The 19,108-nt window shown below is 49.2% G+C and overlaps 2 protein-coding genes and 1 long non-coding RNA gene across 3 annotated transcripts; 2 read left to right on the plus strand and 1 right to left on the minus strand.

The window, feature by feature from the left end:
* Positions 1–1,258: 1,258 nt before the first annotated feature.
* FAM192A (family with sequence similarity 192 member A) lies at positions 1,259–11,405 on the minus strand. Its single transcript, NM_001277541.2, has 7 exons — positions 11,322–11,405; positions 9,214–9,355; positions 8,928–9,026; positions 7,348–7,469; positions 4,968–5,101; positions 3,149–3,213; positions 1,259–2,019 (listed from the first exon to the last, which is right to left on the minus strand). Exons 2-7 carry the CDS (start codon positions 9,341–9,343, stop codon positions 1,802–1,804), a joined length of 768 nt encoding a protein of 255 aa, NP_001264470.1. The 5' UTR covers positions 9,344–9,355; positions 11,322–11,405; the 3' UTR covers positions 1,259–1,801.
* On the plus strand, positions 4,142–5,988 carry LOC107054262. Its single transcript, XR_001468383.4, has 2 exons — positions 4,142–4,206; positions 5,500–5,988. It is a non-coding gene; the product is annotated as an uncharacterized LOC107054262 (long non-coding RNA).
* Positions 10,805–18,548, plus strand: LOC124417135 (glycine-rich RNA-binding protein 10-like). Its single transcript, XM_046899555.1, has 4 exons — positions 10,805–10,810; positions 11,541–11,771; positions 12,497–12,550; positions 18,357–18,548. The coding sequence occupies exons 1-4, from the start codon at positions 10,805–10,807 to the stop codon at positions 18,402–18,404; spliced, it is 339 nt and encodes a 112-aa protein (XP_046755511.1). The 3' UTR covers positions 18,405–18,548.
* The last annotated feature ends 560 nt before the right edge of the window (positions 18,549–19,108 follow it).

The following is a 19,108-nucleotide window of genomic DNA, read 5'->3' on the forward strand; positions in this document are numbered from 1 at the left end:
TACCCAACTCTCCCCCCCCCCCCCCCTTTTCCAAATAGGGAAGCGGTCCCTGAATGGTGGCTTGTTTAGAACTAACGCTGTACGCAGCTCCACTGCCAGCCAGGCAGGCTCTGTGCTGCTCAGCTTTCACATCAAAGTCTGGGGCTCTGGAAAAATTTTTTCTTTCCATCAGGAAACCTCACGCAGAGAGAAGGAAATCTGAAATATTTCAATTCCACCATGAAACGATGGTGCTGCTGGAGTCCTTTCCCAACCCCAGGGCAGTATTCCTGCCCCAGCTGCTTCCAGTTGGGCTGATTTGCCCTCTGGCCCTTCATACAGTTCCTCAGAGCGCAGTTAATACCTTTAAAATCAAATGACTTTGTCTGTAAGACAGTAAATGGGACTTGGTAGCCAGGCTGCACAGCAGCTTGCTTACACAGGGCAGCTGCAAGAGCAGCTTGCTGGAAGGGACTCGAGCTCAAGGGCTGCTGTGAGCTAACGGGGCTCCCCAGCTGCCCCGATCCTGCTCAAGAAATGAGGAAAGCAGGGCTCTCCCACAGAATTGTCTCCCTCCTGGCCATGTAGGGTCCAACACAACCACCTGCAAGCTCCTATGCACCACTGCGTCTGCCCACAACTGCCAAACCCCACTCTGCATTTCCATCTGAATCTAACAGCTGCTTGGAGGGCAGCTATGCGAAATACCATTCAGGAAAGCACTCGTGGCTGGGGTTTGCTGCTCTGGCTTTTCAGAGACATCATGGATCGAGCTTCACACCAGGCAGACACTTACCTCTCCACTGCAGCTACGCAAGGCTCCTTCACAAGCAACTCTGGAGAAAAGCAGGTTTAAATCGAGGCAGTGGGAGATCTGCCTATCTTCCATCATTAGAGAAGCTAGGAAAGGCAGGAGCAGCTCGGGAGCAAAAACCAGAGTGCCAGGTAGCACTCGGGCAGCGTAAGGTCTCTTAAATTCGACAGAACTTCGACAGCCATTGCTCTCCTACTGCAAAAGGCGGTGTTGTTCTCCAATCTGTGCACAGCTTGGTTTGACTGAGCCAGGATACCCCACCCCCTCGGTACTCACAGTACACCACGGGAGCTGAGCTGGAGCAGAACCACCACCAACAGTTCCACTGCACTCATTCAGAAGGAGGGCACCGCCTCAGCCCCGTCTCGGCGGTGGGTTGAGGACAAGGCTGGCTGAGCAGAACCCGAATTGCTTAATGGAACAGGAACAATTATGAATGGCACAAGCCAAGATGGAAAAAAAAAATGCATTCAGAATGTCTTTAATCGCGTAACACTAAAACTTCTTTACAGTGTCATGGCAATCCACACTTCACCATCTGCTCGATTTTTGTTCTGCCCCCATTTCTCAAATACAGAATAAAAATGACATTTTAAAACAGAACACATGGCTGCTCCTACAAGACTTCCGTGCTTCAAGTGCGTTTTTGGGTGTTTTTTTTTTGCCTGTTGGTCTTGTATAAACTCCACAGATCACCAAAATTCATTCTGTCTTTCCACGAGAATCATAAAAAGGCGCTCTCTCCTCTACCCCATCCCTCACCTACAGGGCGAGGTGTGCCCTCTGCTTTGGGGTGGCAGCGTTCCCACCTCAGGCTCAGTAAGAATCCCAGAAACGGAAAAAAAAAATCGGGGAAAAAAATAAAAATGAATTATTTTAGAAGCATCTGAATGTATTAAAGTTGAGAGGTTAGCTAGAAATATTATATTTGGGACAGAAGGATGCATCGAACATCCACCAGGGCTTTGGAAGTGAACTCTGCACTACATTACACACGGAGGGATTTTGTTACGGACCATCAAAGAAACTGTTGCTACGAAAGACAGAAGAGACAATCTTCCCAGTGGAATTGATGGTGCCTTCTCCATCCGAGCTGGACTCCGAGTCGCTGCTGCCAGAGTAGGCGCCGAGGCCAGGCAGGATCCCAATGCAGACCGCGGCCGACGGACAGTGGACCGCAGATCCTCCCACAGAGCTGCTCCCCAGGGGAACACAGGACGGTTTTTCTGCAAGAGAAGGACTTCAGTCAGAACCCAGAGCGCAGGAAAGGGTTTCTTTCATCACCCCAGGAGCTGCTGTGTGCCATTCACCTGCTACCAGCACGCCAGTAGTGGGTGACTGCAGGATTTAATCCCAGCGTAAGGCGGCTTTACGCAGCACAAAAGCTATTCTGACAGGAAGGACTTGCTACCTCGGGGGACTTTTTCCCATCGTAGTTAAGCCCAGCTCTATGCTGGCATTACAGATTTTTATTCTTAAGGTTGTCAGTTTGATAGGTGTCAAATAGCAAACCCACTAAATAAGAATAAATAGCTCTGTTTTATGCAATTAGTTTGTGATTTTTTTTAACAATACAACAGCATAGTTGGGGAATAGTTTCATTCCAGTGCTCTGCTAAGTCAACGGCTCCCATCTTCCACAGCTCATTAATTTTTTTCCAGCGTTCTGATAGTTTACTGAACAGAAGGAGATGCAGGAAGCGCCTTGGGTTGTCATTACACAATCGCAGCTCACCCTATTTGTGTCAGAAGATCTTGACAACGAGTCAATTGCAATCCTGACAGCTAAGGCTGAAACACAGCTTAGTTTTTCTTCTAGTTGCTCACAGTTTTCTGAAATAAGCTGGTTTCAGGATGGACAAGATCACTTTGTGGCATGAAAAGCGAGCAGCGGTGGTGCACAAATACACCTGGTGGAAGGGAATGAGCTGTTCTCCGTGTCTCTGGCTGACGGAAGCAGCACTGGGCTCGAAATGCGGCTAAGGAGACTCCCATTATTTATCAGGGAAAGCACTTGAAGAACAGCTTGGTAAGAACAGCTAAGCATTAGAATCAACTGCCTCGGGAGGGAGCACAGTCTCTATCTGCAGAGATTTAAGAGCAGCTTAGACAGTCATCTGTCAGGAATGGTATAGGCGAGGGATGGACTGATGACCAGAGGAGGTTCCTTCTGCAACGGCTGTCAATGCCCACAGTCACCATAGCCACGGCAGTAGGAGGTAACACGCCGACCTGTGCTGCCTAGCATGATGACGGAGCAGAAAAGCAAATCCTCCACCAGATCCTACACTCACGAAGTCAGGTGCTGTTCAGGTGAGAGGCAGACAGCTTCCTGACAGCAGAGATCAGGACATACCTTGGTTCTTTTCTTCGTGGTCAGTATCGAGTTTCAACCTCTTCACACTGTTACCACCATCTGAACTGTGGGGAAAAAGGAAAGAAATTGTCTCGTTCCTCATAAGCTTCCACTTCATTACTGTGAGGTTCAGAATCACTCTTTTGCCTCACATGCTACAGCTATTCCAGCAGGGAGTGATCCAGAGCTCGCTCTGGGACTCCTGCTCAGCTGGAATATCCCAGAGACCACCAATGAGCACGTGAGCTTTGGTTTCCCTGCCTGACAAAGTTGAGCAGTCACCACCCTGCAGGTCCAACATCAGTGTTCTTCCCCTTCCGGGGTCTTTTCCCCCTCCCGTGGCAGAACACGAAGGACAGATGAAAGGTTATTCTGAGCAAGAAGGTTTTAATACTAGAAGTCCTTTCCAGGACATCTGCTCTGAAAGAAGATGTTGAACTCACGCTGTGTTTGGTTCTGGATAGCGTGCAACAGAAAATAAGACAGCAAGAACAGAGGACTGCAAAGAAAGCTGGTGATGGCACCAACGTGTCAGGTAAGGTGCTCTCTTCAAACAGATGCTGTCTGCAGACTTCACATGTACCACTAAGCACACACCAGCTCCCTCCCCGCACCCCACTGGGTTATGTACCACTGGTCGCAACAGGAAGCATTGCTGGCTGCTTGCTGCTGGTTAGAGGTTTTTCTTCTCTCCCTTTAAAAAACCCAATACCCCACGTATGAGGTGCTGGAAGAGCTTGCTTCAGTTTGCACAGACAGCAATTACTACTGTACTGGGAGCTAAACATCACCCTACAAGACAAGCTTCTAAAATAATCATCTCTCATGTGGGAACTGTTGAGTCACGGCCTGAGCCATTGATTGAGCACATGGGAAAGGACCTGGTCAGCCCAGGGAGCACAGGTGGAGGCAATTCAGCTGTGTGATAGGAAGGGGTGGAGCCTGGCTGCACCTCGCTTAGACCTCATTTAAGGGCTGACTGCCACTGGGGAAGGATCTCTTGCTGTAGATTCTTCCTCTGTGGAGTTTTTCCTGCAAGCCTGGCTCTTCAGAGAGAGGTGAGCACTTCTTCTGTAACATCCCCTATTGCTCTGGTCCTTCTACTCATACACTCATTCTCTAGGATGCATTTAAAACTACTGCCTGAATTTCTACATCTCAGGAATTGCCTTAAGCATTCAATGATTTGTCATTGTAGAGATTCAGCCTGGGCCCGGGTGCCTGGTTTATCTGTAACCCAGAGCACACCAGCAGCTGCGTTTGCAAGTTGAGATCAAAACAGGCAGCAGGTCACAAACTCAACTGTTATCGCTGTGGGGCAGGAAGGGTGCTGATGCATCAGTGCCAATGGGTGAGGAACACGGGACGTTTGCCTGATGCCCTCGGATCAGATCAGTATGCAAAGTCCTCCCCACACTGCCCCCAGCAACTACTTAAGATGATCCATTTTAAACAGGCATCGAATAGGTTGTTAGGAAGATCTGAATTGGATTATGGAACTGAGGTGAATGCTGATATTTTCAGAGCTGAAAAAGAGAGAAACTCTGGAACCCACAGCAGGATTGCCCAAGCCTGGCAGCCTAGAATGGAGAGCCTACCCACTTGCTTTACACATGCTTATCTGTTTGAACTGCCTCATGTTTCTCCAACAGTTGGTGAGAGCCCATAGAAACAAGGCTGGTCTTTTCCTGTACCTCCCCCCTTTTTTCTTTAGGGCTAAGGTTTGCACCTCGTTCTCTGGAGGCAGTTTTGGCCTGCTTCCCTTTACACTGTTAACCAGGTTCCATTCCTCATGCATTTATAGAAGTGTGAAACTAACCTTCTGTGTTTCACAGCTCCTGCCAACAGCTTTGCCTGAGAGAATTTGTTCTTGTTTTCCACTGACTTCATGGGCAATTTCTTCTCAGTTTCCTTCTTTGGGTCCATACCCACTCCCACTTTAGTGAGAGTGCTGTGAATTAAGGGTTAAGGGATCAACGAGGAAGGAACGGAGAGGAGAGGCTCTTCCTCCCTGACACACTTAGCTGACAGCAGCAACTGAAGCTCATTCACATATTCTAGTGAAGGAGACTTATTTGTGATGACACCTATCTGGCACCTTCAGCCAAGACAGGAGAGGCCTCTTTGTGAGGTACCGGTAGAGGCATAAAAGCTTCCTCAAACCTTAACATTGCACGTGGCAGAGGAGAGTTAACCTATTTTAAAAGGATATTAGCTTATAACCTTAAATTTGCCTTTCTACAAATTCCTTCTCTGACTGCCATTCCCAGTGACCGCTCAATGTAACTGAGCCCTGAGTCCCAGCTACTGCATGTAAATATCCAACAGTGAATTTCATGTTCCTATTTAAGGTCCCAGTTCCCATCCCACCACCGAACACCTGCCAACTATAAACCAGCACCTTACTTTGGAGTGACCCACTCAGTCTCTGATCCCCTTCGTCTAAGGATGTTCAGGTGCCCTCCCTAACTGGATTTTCCCAAGGATACAGCAACAGCCCTGACTGCTCCCTGCCTCAAGTCAAACTCCAACAACTGCCGTTGCGATGCTTTTAAGATGGCACAGGAGTGCCATCCTGTGGCTAACAGAAGCAATCCAGAAGCTTGTCCTGCCAACAACGGTTTGATGTTGCACCATCCTACAATCGTAACGCCTTCTCCTTGGAGGGAGTTCACACAGCACTGAAGACAAAGGGATGCTGCTGCTGCTTTCAAGCGGTTCTTGAAACTGGCTTAAGAAAAATCTTTAAATCTAGTCAGCCCAATGCTGAAGAGGCAGGGTAAGGAGCTAGAAAACCCAGCTATTCATATAGGAGGAAATAAAAGTCCTATGGATCCATATGAATGCATGTGAATTTCTCCTTTTTGAGTGCTGGAATATTTGAATGCACTCTTATCTTTAGGATGTATGGTTTCATGAACTTTTTTTAACCACAGAAAAAGAAGGAAAACAAAGAAACAAGCTCTGTACTTCAATACTGATGTAGGTTTTCACTATGGAACAACATCTCTTAAAGTGGATGTTTTATGAAGACTAAATCATCACACCTACTGGGTTGACAATCCTCTTTCTCGCCTGGAGGAACTCCTGCACAGTGCCTACAGACCACCCAGGGCTCTTATGAATGAATACCACCAAAAATTGTTCAATCTGTGGGTCATTTAGCAAGTTGCTTCAAGGTTCTATGTGACGTTACCCAGTATGTTAGCAGCAAGTTCTGCAGTTAGCTTGCATCAGGACTTCAGACACAAAGCTGGCTGATTCTAAGACTGAGGTTCGATGTGGACATCTGGAAGAAGCCCTGCTCAGTAAATTCAGGGATCACTGCATTATGGAGCTTATCCAAGACAACAGGAGATTCATTCTGAGCTGGTATGATTCACCCCTGGACATATGTGACCTAACTAGGGCTGTCAGCTGCTTGCACAGCACTATCTGATTCTGCACATCCCTGCATCAACCAGACATTCGAGCAACCGGCAGAGAACCTAAATACACCCCGTGGATATCCCATAATTAGATCCAACAAATCAAGGAAATATTCCAGATCCATCAGCCAACTTCAGCTTAAATCTGACATTTAAAAAAAAAAGTTATTAAAAAAATGCATCAGTACTGCCTCTTCATAAATGAATTAGTGAGAGCTTGGATGCTCTTCACAGAAGATTCAGATGCTGAGTTATGAATCCTTAACTAACATAAGGTAATGCAGCTCTCTGTAGCATTTACTGAATATTTTTGGTCGCCTCATAAATATGAGCTGCTCGCTCCTTTTTCTGCTTTCAGACTCATTTATACTACAGTATCCTTGAGAACTTGCACTCTGTTCACTCGTTACTTTAAGCAGTGGTGGTCATTAGGAGGCGAAGCAACCATTGCTTTCTGTACAAGTGAGGTAACCCTCAGAAGACATTCAGTTCAGAACAGACAGCGATCCTACAATCATTCCAGATCTCCCCTTTCTGATGCAGATTAAAGACAAAAAGTGTCCTATGCTGCTCTGCAGTACATCTTTGTGAAGGGCTGGTGGCCTGGAATCAAACATCCTAGTAGGAGATCCAAGCTACAACAATAAAAGAGAATCATCACGCGTGTTCTATAAAGCAGTATTACAATAAGGATGTGAATGACAGACTAAAACTACAGTCCAGACTCCAAACCCCCAGTATAAGAACGCCAGCCCTATAAGCAAAGGATATTCTGTATTCATTTAGTTCTTTCATCTCTTCTTCTCTTCGTTGCTTTTCTAGTAGCTCTTGCTGCCGAGAAACCTCATCAAGGAAGTTTGTCTCGTCTTCATCTAAGCCTCTTACCATATTTTCTGGAAAAAAAAGAATGCATATAGATAAGCTCAGGCCCTGTGGGGAGCAGCCATGATCTTCCCTCATTTCACCCTTCTCTTCAGGTGATTTTTCAGCTGATGATTTCCAACTGCCTTGTGAAATGCAGGGAGCCATCCACATCTTGCAGATGACGACTCTGAATGCTGCTGAGATAGAATACTTTGCACAGTGTAACTGGGAACACAGTGAGTTGAGTCCTGGATGACCAACTTCTAGCAGTTCCACTACCTTGTCAAGTAATAGGCACAAAGCAAACCCCACAAAGGACAAACTGTTCTGTTCTGTAATTAAGGAGTAGAAATATCTTCTGGTTAATGATACTGGACGCTAAGCAAGCCCACTCTTAAATGCTTGAGCAACAAAACCTCCACCGGACTCACACAGTTCAAGCACACCATTACCACAGAGCTAAGCAAGGCGGGGTTTGTAGGTGTGTGTGAGTTCAGTAGGGTCTTCCCTTCTGTTAGACAAACGGTCAACATCTCTCTATCCAAGTTATTGATTTAGAAAGGTCTTCAAAAGTACTTGTTAGAGAAACCAAGTTTTGCTGTTTGCAGCATCAGCCTGAGGAATCTGAACCCAAACACCACCTTTAGTCATTAGTTTAATTCCATAAAAGGATTTTTAGGCTTTTAGATGAGGCAGATGTTGGGTTTTCTTTAATCTTCACCTCACAGCCCAGTCCTATTCAGTCTAATGGCAAGCTCAGCAATCCGTTTACACTGATAACTGGCAACCTGCCGTCCCCAACAGGAAAGGTCTGCAAAACTCAAACACTGTTAAAGGTCAGACACAGTTCTGTTCCATGGCTAACGTAAGAAATTCTAGACAGAATCCAGCTATGCAACGCGGAGCTTAAAGAGTGCAAGAGTTTGAGGGTAGGACTTCCAGCTAAAGAACCAAAATCAGCAAGAAGCTGCCTTAAAATGGAGTCCCACAGCATCACCCTCACGTCTCTTTAAATAGAGCCAATAGGTCCCATTTTGACTGTTAATTTTCTAGTTCTCGTTATCGTCTTTATTCTCAGCAGCACATCTACAAGTGATACAAAGCAAAGGATTCTTCTGTAAAACCAGAAATTCAAACATTGGTAGAAATCAGGTTTTCATTTCATAATATCTTCTTTTTGAAGGCTCAGCTCCTCCACGTTCACTTCACCCAAGTGCTGATCTTGAGCCTCTAATTGTTCTGTGAAGTTTGAGCCTCACCTAATTACGGTTAGGAAATTGCAATAGGAAATGCAATGCATGCGCAGCACTGCCTCGATGCAGAGAATTGTCTGTCATCTGCAGGATTATCTACTACCTTTGAATACCCTTCTCAGCTCTCTGCTTCTCAGACAGACAGGTAAGACCTGCAGGCACGACCTGCAGATGCTGCATACGGCTGCTGCAGTTTGCTGAGTTTTGTTTAAAGTAACAGAGGTTGGTGCTTACTGAACTTAAACTGCTCCTCGAACTCCTGCTGCTTCTTTTCTCTCTGCTCCTGAAGTCTTTCATACAAAGAGCGTGGGTCATATGCCTCTTCTGGGCACTCTGAAAGGAAGGAATGATTGAGGAAATGAGACTGTATGTTAGAAATATTAAGTCACCAACAGTTCTTACTTTCTTCAAGGAAAAACCTTTAGGAGCTTGCAGAGTATGAGCTACTACTTTTTATTTTCGTGTTCCTTGAAATACCCCTGGATCTCTTTCTTATAATTACTAAAAATCTATCCCATACCTTCTGGGTCTTCAGGTTTTCGGACCTTTTCCCATTCTTCTTGTCTTCTCTTTCGCCGCTCCTCTAGCTCTGCTTCAGACACAAACCTCTTGTTTATCACGAGGTCGGCAGAGCCATCTCCCCCATCCATGGTGGAACTGACCTAAAAACACAACGTGACAGACACCGGGCACCCGCTTTCACTTATCAGTGCACGAGATATTACTACATGCTCTGAAAAACACAGAGCTGGGCCTGCTTAGGCTGTACCAGGGGAGCAAGCAGGGGCCAGAGCACGAGGTAAAGTTGTGTAGAGGTTTATGGTGTACAACTGTTGATGGAGAGAGAGGTAACTCCCCCTCAGGATGAAAAGGGGCTGTGGTTAGAGATCTGGAGCAGCACTACTGACCAGGGGAGCGCACCCCCTTCGCACAGCACACCCCTGCTTCCAGCTGGGGATTCCCAAGGAGCGCCCACATCCCTGCCTCGATCCTCGGCCTGGGGTTGAGATGCTCCGAGGAGTCAGCCTAAGAAGGAAACTCAATTTGGACAGCTATCACTGTTGTTTTGGGGTGACAAGTTCCCTGGGTGAGCCAGATGGCTCCTGCCAGCTCTACACTACAGAATGAGAGGGGTTAATGCTAATTTTTGGTCCATTTAGGACCACCCCCCCGGCCTGCATTTCAGCACTGGAAGAGAAGCCTGTTATTCTTCCAGGGAGGGATGCCATAACTAAGAACTGAAGGAAACAGTTTGTTGTTCTTCCTCCACACAATGAACCACTGCTGCAGAAAGCAGACCCCTGACGTTCTCATAGAGTATAGCTTTCCTGGGCTATTGTCTGTAGGACAAAATGACTAACTGAGGCCTCAGAAGAAATCCAGGTTAAAGCACCACCATACAAGTATTTGTTAAAAGTATGATGTGTTTTTAAAATGAGTTCAGTTCCCAGAGATCATGGAATATCTGCTCTTATGTGTCATTTCCAATGGAGGTTTGAGCTGGAAACCTATAGAGAACATAAAAACTGCATCTCCCTCCTGAACGCAGGTCTGAACAACGAGGCCATCCTTCTTAACCAAGCGCTGCATCACTGAGATGAGCTGTTTCCCCACTCCTGCCAGCTCAATCTGTTTAGACAGGAAACAAAACGTTCTGATACAATGATGACAACGTCAGAAAAACAAACTGAAGAGGCTGATGAAGCACAGCATTGTCTTAAGACTAAAGTCGCCAACCATCTGCCTGCTGGTTCAGCCAACTCACTTAAGATAACGCGCTTTAAACCACTTGGAACAGATTAGGGTGTAGCTATGGCTGGATGCACAGCTGTTTCTTCTCCAAAAGAGAGGTGAGGCAATGGAACAGCTGCCCAGGGAGGTGTTCAAGATAAGAGAACGTGGCACGGAGTGACGTGGGTCTAGAGCAGTCACAGATGTGGGCTGACGATTGGACTGGATGATCTTAGTGCTCATCCCAACCTTAAAGATTCTGTCCTATTTTCACTACAGCCCCAGGGAGCTCGTGGCTGATGGGTCATTTCCTCAAACGGCAGCGTCAAAGATGACATCCTGGGGCACAAAACCAGGGGGGAATTATTTTGCAGCCCAGCATGAAGGTATCTTAAAACCTTGGAATTCAGCTCATCTCGCCGCACTCTTTGCCTTCCCTGACCTCCAACACACACACAGACCACACACAACAGATGTTTTTACGCTGCCCTGCGTTAAGCCCGTCTGCTGACGGCGCTCCGGCCGCCAGGTGACACGCTGCCACCGCAACAACCGCAGCTGCAAACCGCACTCTTTTCCATGCTATTGCATGGTCACAAAACCAGTACTAAAACCCCAAACCTCAGGGCCCAGGGCCTCGCCCGGGCTGGGCCAGACGCGAGCGCAGACCTCGCCTCGCTGTTGTACGCAGCGGCCTCTCAGCACACCGCCGCAGCAGCCCGGGAGGCCACGGCCGCTGGAGCGGCGCGTCCTGCAGAGGCCCGGGCCTGCTCCCAGCCCGCACCACGGAGCCCCGAGTTCACCGCTAGTGGGATCGCGACGGCTCGGCTCGGCTCGCTCACCGGGCCCGGCCCCCCCCTCGCTCGACGAACCCCCGGCCGCCCCCGCCAGACGTACCGCGCCGCGGGCCCTTCACAGAGAGAGGCGCGGCCCGGCACCAAGCGCCGCCATCCAGCCCCTCCCGCCGACCCGCTCGTCGCCGCGGCTCGCCCCGCCCCTTCCGCTCGCGCTAGCCAACCGCTTGAGCGCTTCCTGCGGCCGCACTTCCGCCCCGCCCTCAGCCAATCCCTGCCTCTCTATCGAGAGGAAGCGGAGAGCCGGCAGAGGTGACGTCAGGGAGCGAGGGACGAGCGCGGCGCTGCGATTGGACGAGGCGGCGGGGCGGGGGCGGGGCGAGTCGCTAGGGAGACGGCGGGGGGCGTGGCCCGGCGAGGCGGGGCGGGGCCGGGCGGTGCGCGGGGCCTCCATCTTAGCGCACAAAGGATCGGCGTCGCCCGCTCGGGGCGGGGGTTGCGCGGCGCGTTCGGCGCGTACGGGGCTGAGGCGGGCGGGTCGGCGGGGACGGAGGTGAGCCGGGTTGCGCGGCGGGCGCGGGGCCGAGCGGGAGGGTGCGGCGCCGGGTGCCACGCTGCCGGCGGGGCGGTGCTGCGGGCTGAGGCGCGGGGCCGGAGCTCGGCGGGTGGGTGAGGAGCGGCTGTGAGGCGCCGTGCCGCGATCCCCGCGCGTCTCCCCGGCGCCCGACGCGCTCTCCTCCCGTGAGCGCTCTCTGCTTACGCTGCGCTCCCTGCAGCCCGCTCAGCTCCCCCGTCCCGGTGGTACCCGGGCCTCCGCTTCTCCCTCGTTCATCCGCGCTCCCCCGCTGTCAGTGCGAGCCGAGCGGGCTGCGCTCCTCCAGGCGTGTGCGCGCCTTACTGCGCTGTGCGGGAGGGGGGCGTCCCGCCGCCTCTGTCCCCCCTCATCATCCGCTGTCCCGAGGCTCGTCCCGCGCGCTCCCGGTGTGTGCTTCCCATCGCCTGTATGGGCAGGGCGTCATTAATGCGGGCCTTTGCAGGGGTTGCGGCTCTTGGAGGCTCTCTCGGTCGCTGTTTGCTGGCTCAGGCTGCTTTTCACCTCCTCTCTTAGGCCGTCGGTTGCTCTCACGCAGCCGTCCCGCACGTTTCCCATCTGTTCAGGTACAGCGCCAGCTGTGCTTCGGGTGCACTGAGTCACTGCTTTCTGTCAAAGACTTTCGCTTTCTTTTTGGCTGCCTTTGGCCTACAGAGTGAAGAACTTTTTTTTTTTTTTTTTTGCAGCCTTTCATTACCCGAAGGGAGCCCATGGGCAGGGGGGGTCAGCGCTTTACCAGGGTAGGTAACGGCAGGGCTGGGGGAAGTGGTTTGAAGTTGAAGGCGGGCAGACTGAGGTTGGGTGTCAGGGGGAAGTTCTTCACTGTGAGAGTGGTGAGGTGCTGGAACAGCTGCCCAGAGAGGCTGTGGATGCCCCGTCCATCCCTGGAGGTGCTCAAGGCCAGGTTGGATGGGGCCCTGGGCAGCCTGGGCTGGTATGAAATGAGGAAGTTGGTGGCCCTGTGTGTGGCGGGGGGTTGGAGCTTCGTGATCCTTGGGGTCCCTTCCAACCTGGGCCGTTCTGTGAAGAGCAGCACAGGAGTTGAGCGCTGTGCTGTCCTACCCTCTGCCTTCCTAATGCAGTGGCCCTTTATCTCAGCATTACTCCATTCTGTGCTTCTCTGGAAGTTTGCCTTTACTTTAAGAATGGGTGTAATGTACCTCAGTGATCTAAGCAACCCACCACCATGTGATGAGCATGGTGATTCGTCCTGGGACACCTACTGGCCTGTTTCTTTTCACACTTCAAGTTTACTCTCACGTCAGTAATTCCCACTGCTGATAATGCATTGTGTTCCAAAACATCCCCGTATCTTTTCAAGTTCTGTGGATGTTTGCTGATGCTCTGCCCAGCTTTGTGCCAGGTCTTTGTGTGTGCTGCTAGCTTTTCTCCTCTGCACGGAGGAGCAGGTTAAAATGCTATCGCCGTGCTGTGAATTGAAGGCAGGCTTGTGTGATGACTTTTGTCTTATTCTGCTCCATTGGCAGTGTGTTGCGTTCAGCATTTTAAGCTGTTTGCATTTTGCTTTGTCTCCTGAATGTGTGCTTGCTCAGTAGGCCTTGAATTCATTCCTTGTTTCAGGCCAGCAAAGGCAGATATGGTGCCCTGAGCCCCACTGTCTTCCGAGCGTGTCATTAGGATTCCGTTGTGTCGCTGTTTCCCTTGCATTTCCCCGGGTCCTGATGATATGTTTGGTTGTTCCTTCCTGGTCTGTATGCACTGACTGAAGTTGGTTTGTTGCAGCAACAGCCGTGCCAGCACAATCCTTTTATTTCCTCTTCTATTCCTTGTTATGTCCTTGAGGTCTGGTACAAATTGCAGTCCCATATGACTCACGGTGTGACTGGCCGGCGTGGTTATCTGCTGCCATCATCAGCCACTGGCGTGGCCAAACTGTGCTTTAGAAGCTTTCCCAGCTTTGCCATGGGAACTCTGTGTACTCAGTGGGTCATTTTGTCCATTCAGGTCGCTTTCTCATGCTCTGGGGTGAAGTGCTGCTCCACGCTTATTAATACGTGTTTGTTAATGGGTGTTCAGCAAGTCACCAGGATCAGTAACGAGGCATCTGTCCTCCTCCTGAGACACCTCTCCCTTAGGAGCTGTAGTTGTAAGCATGCAGAACATTTGCAGCTTCAGGTTCTCTCTTTCCTAAGTCTTCGCTGGCGTAGAAAGCGCCGCACTTCTGCTTTAGGTTTCTGACTACCGTGGTGTCCTGCCAGACAGAAGGAGAAGAACCAAGGCTGGGGGTGTTTGAGGTGAAGTATTAGTGTGGCTTTTTGGATTGCTTGTTTTATGGAATCACTGGGAGTAGTTCAGGTTGGAAAAGACCACCGAGGTCATCCAGTGCCACCATCAACCAGCCCACGGGGTGCACCAACCGGTGGGAACATAGCTGGAGTCGTGGGTTAGGTGTGTGTCAGAAGGCTGTGCCACTTGTGTGCATGCATGCCGTGTTCCTGCAGACCCTCCTTACTCTCCTCAGGGTGTTGCCCCCTGGTATGTTTGATGGAATAGTGGTTTTGTTCATTGCATTTGGATAGTTAAACTTCAACCCTCCTGAAACTCCTCAAGAGGTTACTTCAGAGAAGCAGCAGAGGTCTGTGACTGCTCACACCACTGTAGGTTTATGAAAGCTTCTTCAGTTGTTCTTGAGCTTTCTGCCTTTTTTTTTTCCCCCCTGTGTGCAGCCTTAATGAAATAGAGGAGACTCTCATTTCTGCTTAAGCCACTTTCAGACTGCCTCATGCAACACGGAGCCGGCCCTCTTCCTAACCCACTGCCTTTTGAGGGTTCTCTTTGCCAGGCAGTCCGTCCCCTTCGTCTTCTTGGCTCTTAAACCCCTGGGCCAACTTGCTCTGGGTTTCCTCATACCAGCAGAGGCCTTAAAATCCTACACGCCATAGGTTTTGCTGGGAGGGGAAGGGCTGCCCGGCAGGGTCGCTTAGAGCTTGGCCTGCTGTCTGATGCTGCGTGGATTAAGAAGCGGAAGTTTCTTTGTCCTGCTGCTGCCACTCTGCTAATTCATCCTGTTTGTGATGATAACCCGTGCCATCGAGAGACAGATCTGGTGAGGCTGAGATTAGGAGGCTGTAGACACCGTCTGCTCTGCGCTCAGCTCCTGGAGGCAGTTGTCAGCCGCCGAATGGAAGCTCCCAACAGAGGTATCGCTGAATTTTTCAGTGATGTTACGAGAATCTTTCACACGTCCCAAACTGCAGTGTGTTTTATGCATTCATAATGGCTTAGTCACGCTGCCTAGCTGGGCTCCTGGCTGTGCTCTGTGCCGGTGACTGCTCAGCCTTGTGCAGTGTGGCTCCTAATCTTCCTTTGAAAACAAGCCCCAGCTTTGCTTTAGTGCTTTCCCCACTTCTGTCTCTGAATGATGATACAGGCATGGAATCACAGAATGGTTTGGGTTGGAAGGGACCTCAAGGATCATGAAGCTCCAACCCCCTGCCTTATGCACTGCATATGGCACTGCTTGGCGTTATTATTAAGGGCCTTATCCTTCTGCTGCTTCAAACCCCTGGGGAGAAAACCTGGAAGTCGCATTCCCTGTTATTGATGCTGGTGCTGAAGAAGGTGGTTAGACATACAGAGTGTTAAAGGCCACTGTGCAAAGGGTATTTCCATCTAAATGATCGTGAGTCGAGAAATGATGACCTCTGAGTCGCAGCAGGTAATTACTTTAGCTTATTTCAGAGGGCTGCAGAGGAGCAGCCCGGGGCTGGGGCTGCTCTCCCTGACCCCAGCAGGGTGAGGCAGGGTTCTCTTCCTTGCTGCAGGGTTGCTTTGGAGACAGCAGGCTATAAAACGTGGCTTACAGCGAGCCAGCAGAGAAGGAAACCACTGTGGTGTTAGGGTTTGCTGCTGCTTCCTTCTTTGTTGCTCCCACAACAGAAGAGCAGATCCTTCAGAAGTGGTGTCCTTCCAACAAAACTGGAGTTGGAGGCTTAAAGCCCAGCACTGGAGGAGCACTCGGGTAAGAGCTAGGAAGTTTGAGCCTTTCCTGCAAGACTCAAGGTCAGTCTGCTTTTGGTTTAGGATGCTTTTGCTATGACTAGTAAGAAACCAAATGACTGCAGCAGTGGCTTTTATTGCAAATAGTGACACACTGCGTGCCAGTAAGGGCCGTTTCCCGTGGTGTTAACCCTGCAGGATATTTTTAGAAGAAAACAAAATGATTGCATGAGGGTTTTGCTTCAGATTCTGCAAGCTGATGTTCAGTTATTACATGCAGGAGCATATGCAGGGGATTGGCTGAGGTCTGCAATGTACTTCTGGGTGTAATGGGTCGCTGTGCTGGGCACTGAGCCGCTCCTGCTCTTCATTTGCACAAGGCTCTCTGCAGGGCTCACCTCTGACCTCGGTGGGATCTACAATCATGGCCTCGTGGAGGTTGGAAAGACCACTAAGATCATCAAGTCCAACCATCAGCCTGTAACTGTGAGCTCTTTAGACCACATCCCTCAGTGCCACATCTACCCTTTTCTTAAATGCCTCCAGGAATGGTTAATTTGCTGGGAGTTCTTGTTACTTCTTCACCTACCCTAATCATCCCAAAGCTGAGGTCTTCTCCGTGCTATAATAGCCTCTGTTTGCAAACACAAGATGTATTCTGGGTCTGAGCTGATGAGCTTACAGCATTTCCTAGCTGTGTGTCCTCTTTGTAATTTGAACTCTCCCTTTGGTAGGCATCGCAAGTATTTCAGTGCCTTCATTGTTAGGACCATCATTTTTTGGGGCAGGAAAGATGCTGTGGAAGTATTTCTAATCGTTTTGCCTCCTTAATAGGAAATTGCTGCCTAGATCTTAGTTTTGTGCTTGAAAAGCTGCATCATTTCCTGACAAAGCTGCTACATCATGCTCCTCTAAGAGGAGAACACGCTGGTTTCGCTCTTGTGGCAGGAGCCGGAGAAGCTATTGTAGCAGCTGAAACCCTCTTTACTCATTTATGTGTATGAGAAGGTTCTTGTTTTCTTGGCAGCTCCGTTTCATGGAAAGGAGAGGCTTTTCTCCATCGTGAGGCAGTGTTATGGTTGGCTGTATCAAAGCATTTCAGAGGATGAGTCACCAATTCTTAGCAAACAAGACCAAGGCCACCTCCATTGGCCCCTTCTCCATTGGCATGCTCCATTGGATGACCAACTTGTATTGGCCGGCCATCAGCAACCACTGGGCACGTGGAAATCACTCAAATAACATCCAGTTCAATGGCTGATGTTTGGTTTTTGTTGTTTCTTTCTTGTCCCCCCAAGGAATGTTCCTTGTATGGTATGATTTGGGTCTTCTACCTCTTGTGCTGGGAGAGGACTTGGCTCCATGGGTAGCAGCCAGTCACGGCGTTACAGTGGGACACGGCTTGGCTTCAGCATCAGCTGCAGAGACTCTTAGCAATGTAACTACTGAAAAAAAGGATATAAATGGCTTGGGGGAGGTTAATTCTCTTAGAGCCAACGTGTTTGTTTAGCTGCCTCAGGAGGTTTTGCTGCTGGCGCAGGGGCAAGTATGCTACAAAAGAACCCCTTTATCTGCTGCTGTGTGCTCATACCCCTCTTTGAGTGTCCACTACCAGATAAGAGGGTCTGCTTATCCTGTCTCAGTACTGCTGGTGTGATGGGCCCTGCAGGCTTCCTTCTTTTAGACAAACTCTTTCAAAAGGCAAACAGTTCTCTTTCATTCCCGTGATATTTTCAAGCAGACCACTAAGTATTGCTGGAATAAAACACTGGGTATGCCTCCAGTTTTTGCTGATGGCAGATATTTCCGAAGGCTTGAAGTTAAATTTCCAGTCTCACAAAGTTTCCGTGCTTACATGCAGAGATTTTTACCTCTTAGTGGGGAAAAAAAAACCCAATATATTTCATCCTTCAGGAAGATGCATCCTGTATTGTGAGCTTTCTCCTGTCCTGGTGTCCCTTCTGTTTCCTTGTGCTGGTGGCACTTTTATCTCCTCTGAGCACGTTGTGTTCCAGTTGTGCAGAGTTTTGGCCTCTCTTTCAATGGTGAGTTGGCTGCCAGCAGCCAAATGCTAAGCTCACGCTCGTTATAATGTTGTAAACCTTTCCTTAATCTTGCCAGCTCAAATGCATCAGTATTTGAGAAGGAGTTGGTTGCTTGGTTGGTTTTTAATTGCACTTCAGAACCTCTCTTCCTGCATTTGGACCTGGTTTAATTGAGGCTGGTTTGCCGGGCAGATCTGTAGCAACCTCTTCCACCAGCTTCTGTGCCAAAGTATTTAATCTTTCCATTTTTTGAGGCTTGGAAACAAGTTCTTTGTGTGTTACTGAGCTTGGTGTATGAGCAGATGCTGTCAGACTCAGCTGTTTACTAAATAAGGGGAGTTTATTCTGTCACTGCATAGAATGCCCTGAGTTGGAAGGGATGCACAAGAATCGTGGAGTCCAATCCCAAGGAAGTGTCTGCTGCTGTTCCTTTTGCAAGCAGTAATTTGAGGGTGACTTGGTGGCATTGCAGAGGGGAGGAGAGATGCATCAATCTGAGGGCAGTTCCAGATGAATTGTTCTTTTTCCCCTTTGTTTTCAGAGACTCTTTGGCATATCTTCTAAAAGTGAAAGTGATCGACTGTGCTGATTCACTGCCCGCTATCATGTGCTGATAAAGACATGCATAGTGCTGCTTCTCCCAGTACAAATGCATCTGCAACCTGCAGAAACACAGTCCGCTTCTGCTGCAGTGCTCTCTGAGCAAGCCCAGCTGTTCCTGAACCAAACACATGTGGGGGTGAGTTGATCATAATCTCTCGTTTTCAATATCTCAGTAGTATATTACTAAAATACCCTAAAATGATCTGGATACATAATTATTTTTTCCCTAGGACTGCATGTTTTGCATTTAATGTGACTGGTTCTTCCTTTAAACATTGTTTGAAATTTTTTTTTTGTTCATATTAGCTTTTCATGGTGTTCTTTTTAAGTCATTTGAAGCAGTCTGGCTGTGGTCTTGCACAGTTTCACTTAAGGTCCCTGCATCTCTGGCAGCCTTGCATCTGCTGTCTCCTTGCTGACTGAGCAGGTAGCAGCTGCTCTGGCTCAGATGGACAACTTCTGAGCCTGCAGTCCCATGTCTTGCTATGCTCAAACTGCTTGGAGAACAAGGCAAGTGGTACTGAAACCACTGTAATGATCTGCTGGTTATAAGTTTCTTGAAACAGAGCTCAAGATCTTCTGTTTATTGCCTTTAGTATGCCACAATGGGTTTTGTTTTCCTAGTTCGCCTTCAGTTACCTTAATAGCAAACACTCTACTGAAGGAAGATAACGCGCTTAAGACAAAGAG

The sequence above is a fragment of the Gallus gallus genome, chromosome 11, assembly GCF_016699485.2.
Source record: "Gallus gallus isolate bGalGal1 chromosome 11, bGalGal1.mat.broiler.GRCg7b, whole genome shotgun sequence".
NCBI lineage: Eukaryota > Metazoa > Chordata > Aves > Galliformes > Phasianidae > Gallus > Gallus gallus.

Coding starts and splice junctions, on each gene's coding strand:
- FAM192A (NM_001277541.2), bottom strand. CDS start 9,343: ATGGATGGGGGAGATGGCTCTGCCGACCTCGTGATAAACAAGAGGTTT. Junction 7,470..8,927: donor CGAGGAGCAGTTTAAGTTCA/GTAAGCACCAAC, acceptor TTTTTTTTCCAG/AAAATATGGTAAGAGGCTTA. Junction 5,102..7,347: donor AAGAACTAAATGAATACAGA/ATATCCTTTGCT, acceptor CCCTTAATTCAC/AGCACTCTCACTAAAGTGGG.
- LOC124417135 (XM_046899555.1), top strand. Junction 11,772..12,496: donor GCGGGTCGGCGGGGACGGAG/GTGAGCCGGGTT, acceptor TTTTTTTTGCAG/CCTTTCATTACCCGAAGGGA. Junction 12,551..18,356: donor GGGGTCAGCGCTTTACCAGG/GTAGGTAACGGC, acceptor CTTTGTTTTCAG/AGACTCTTTGGCATATCTTC.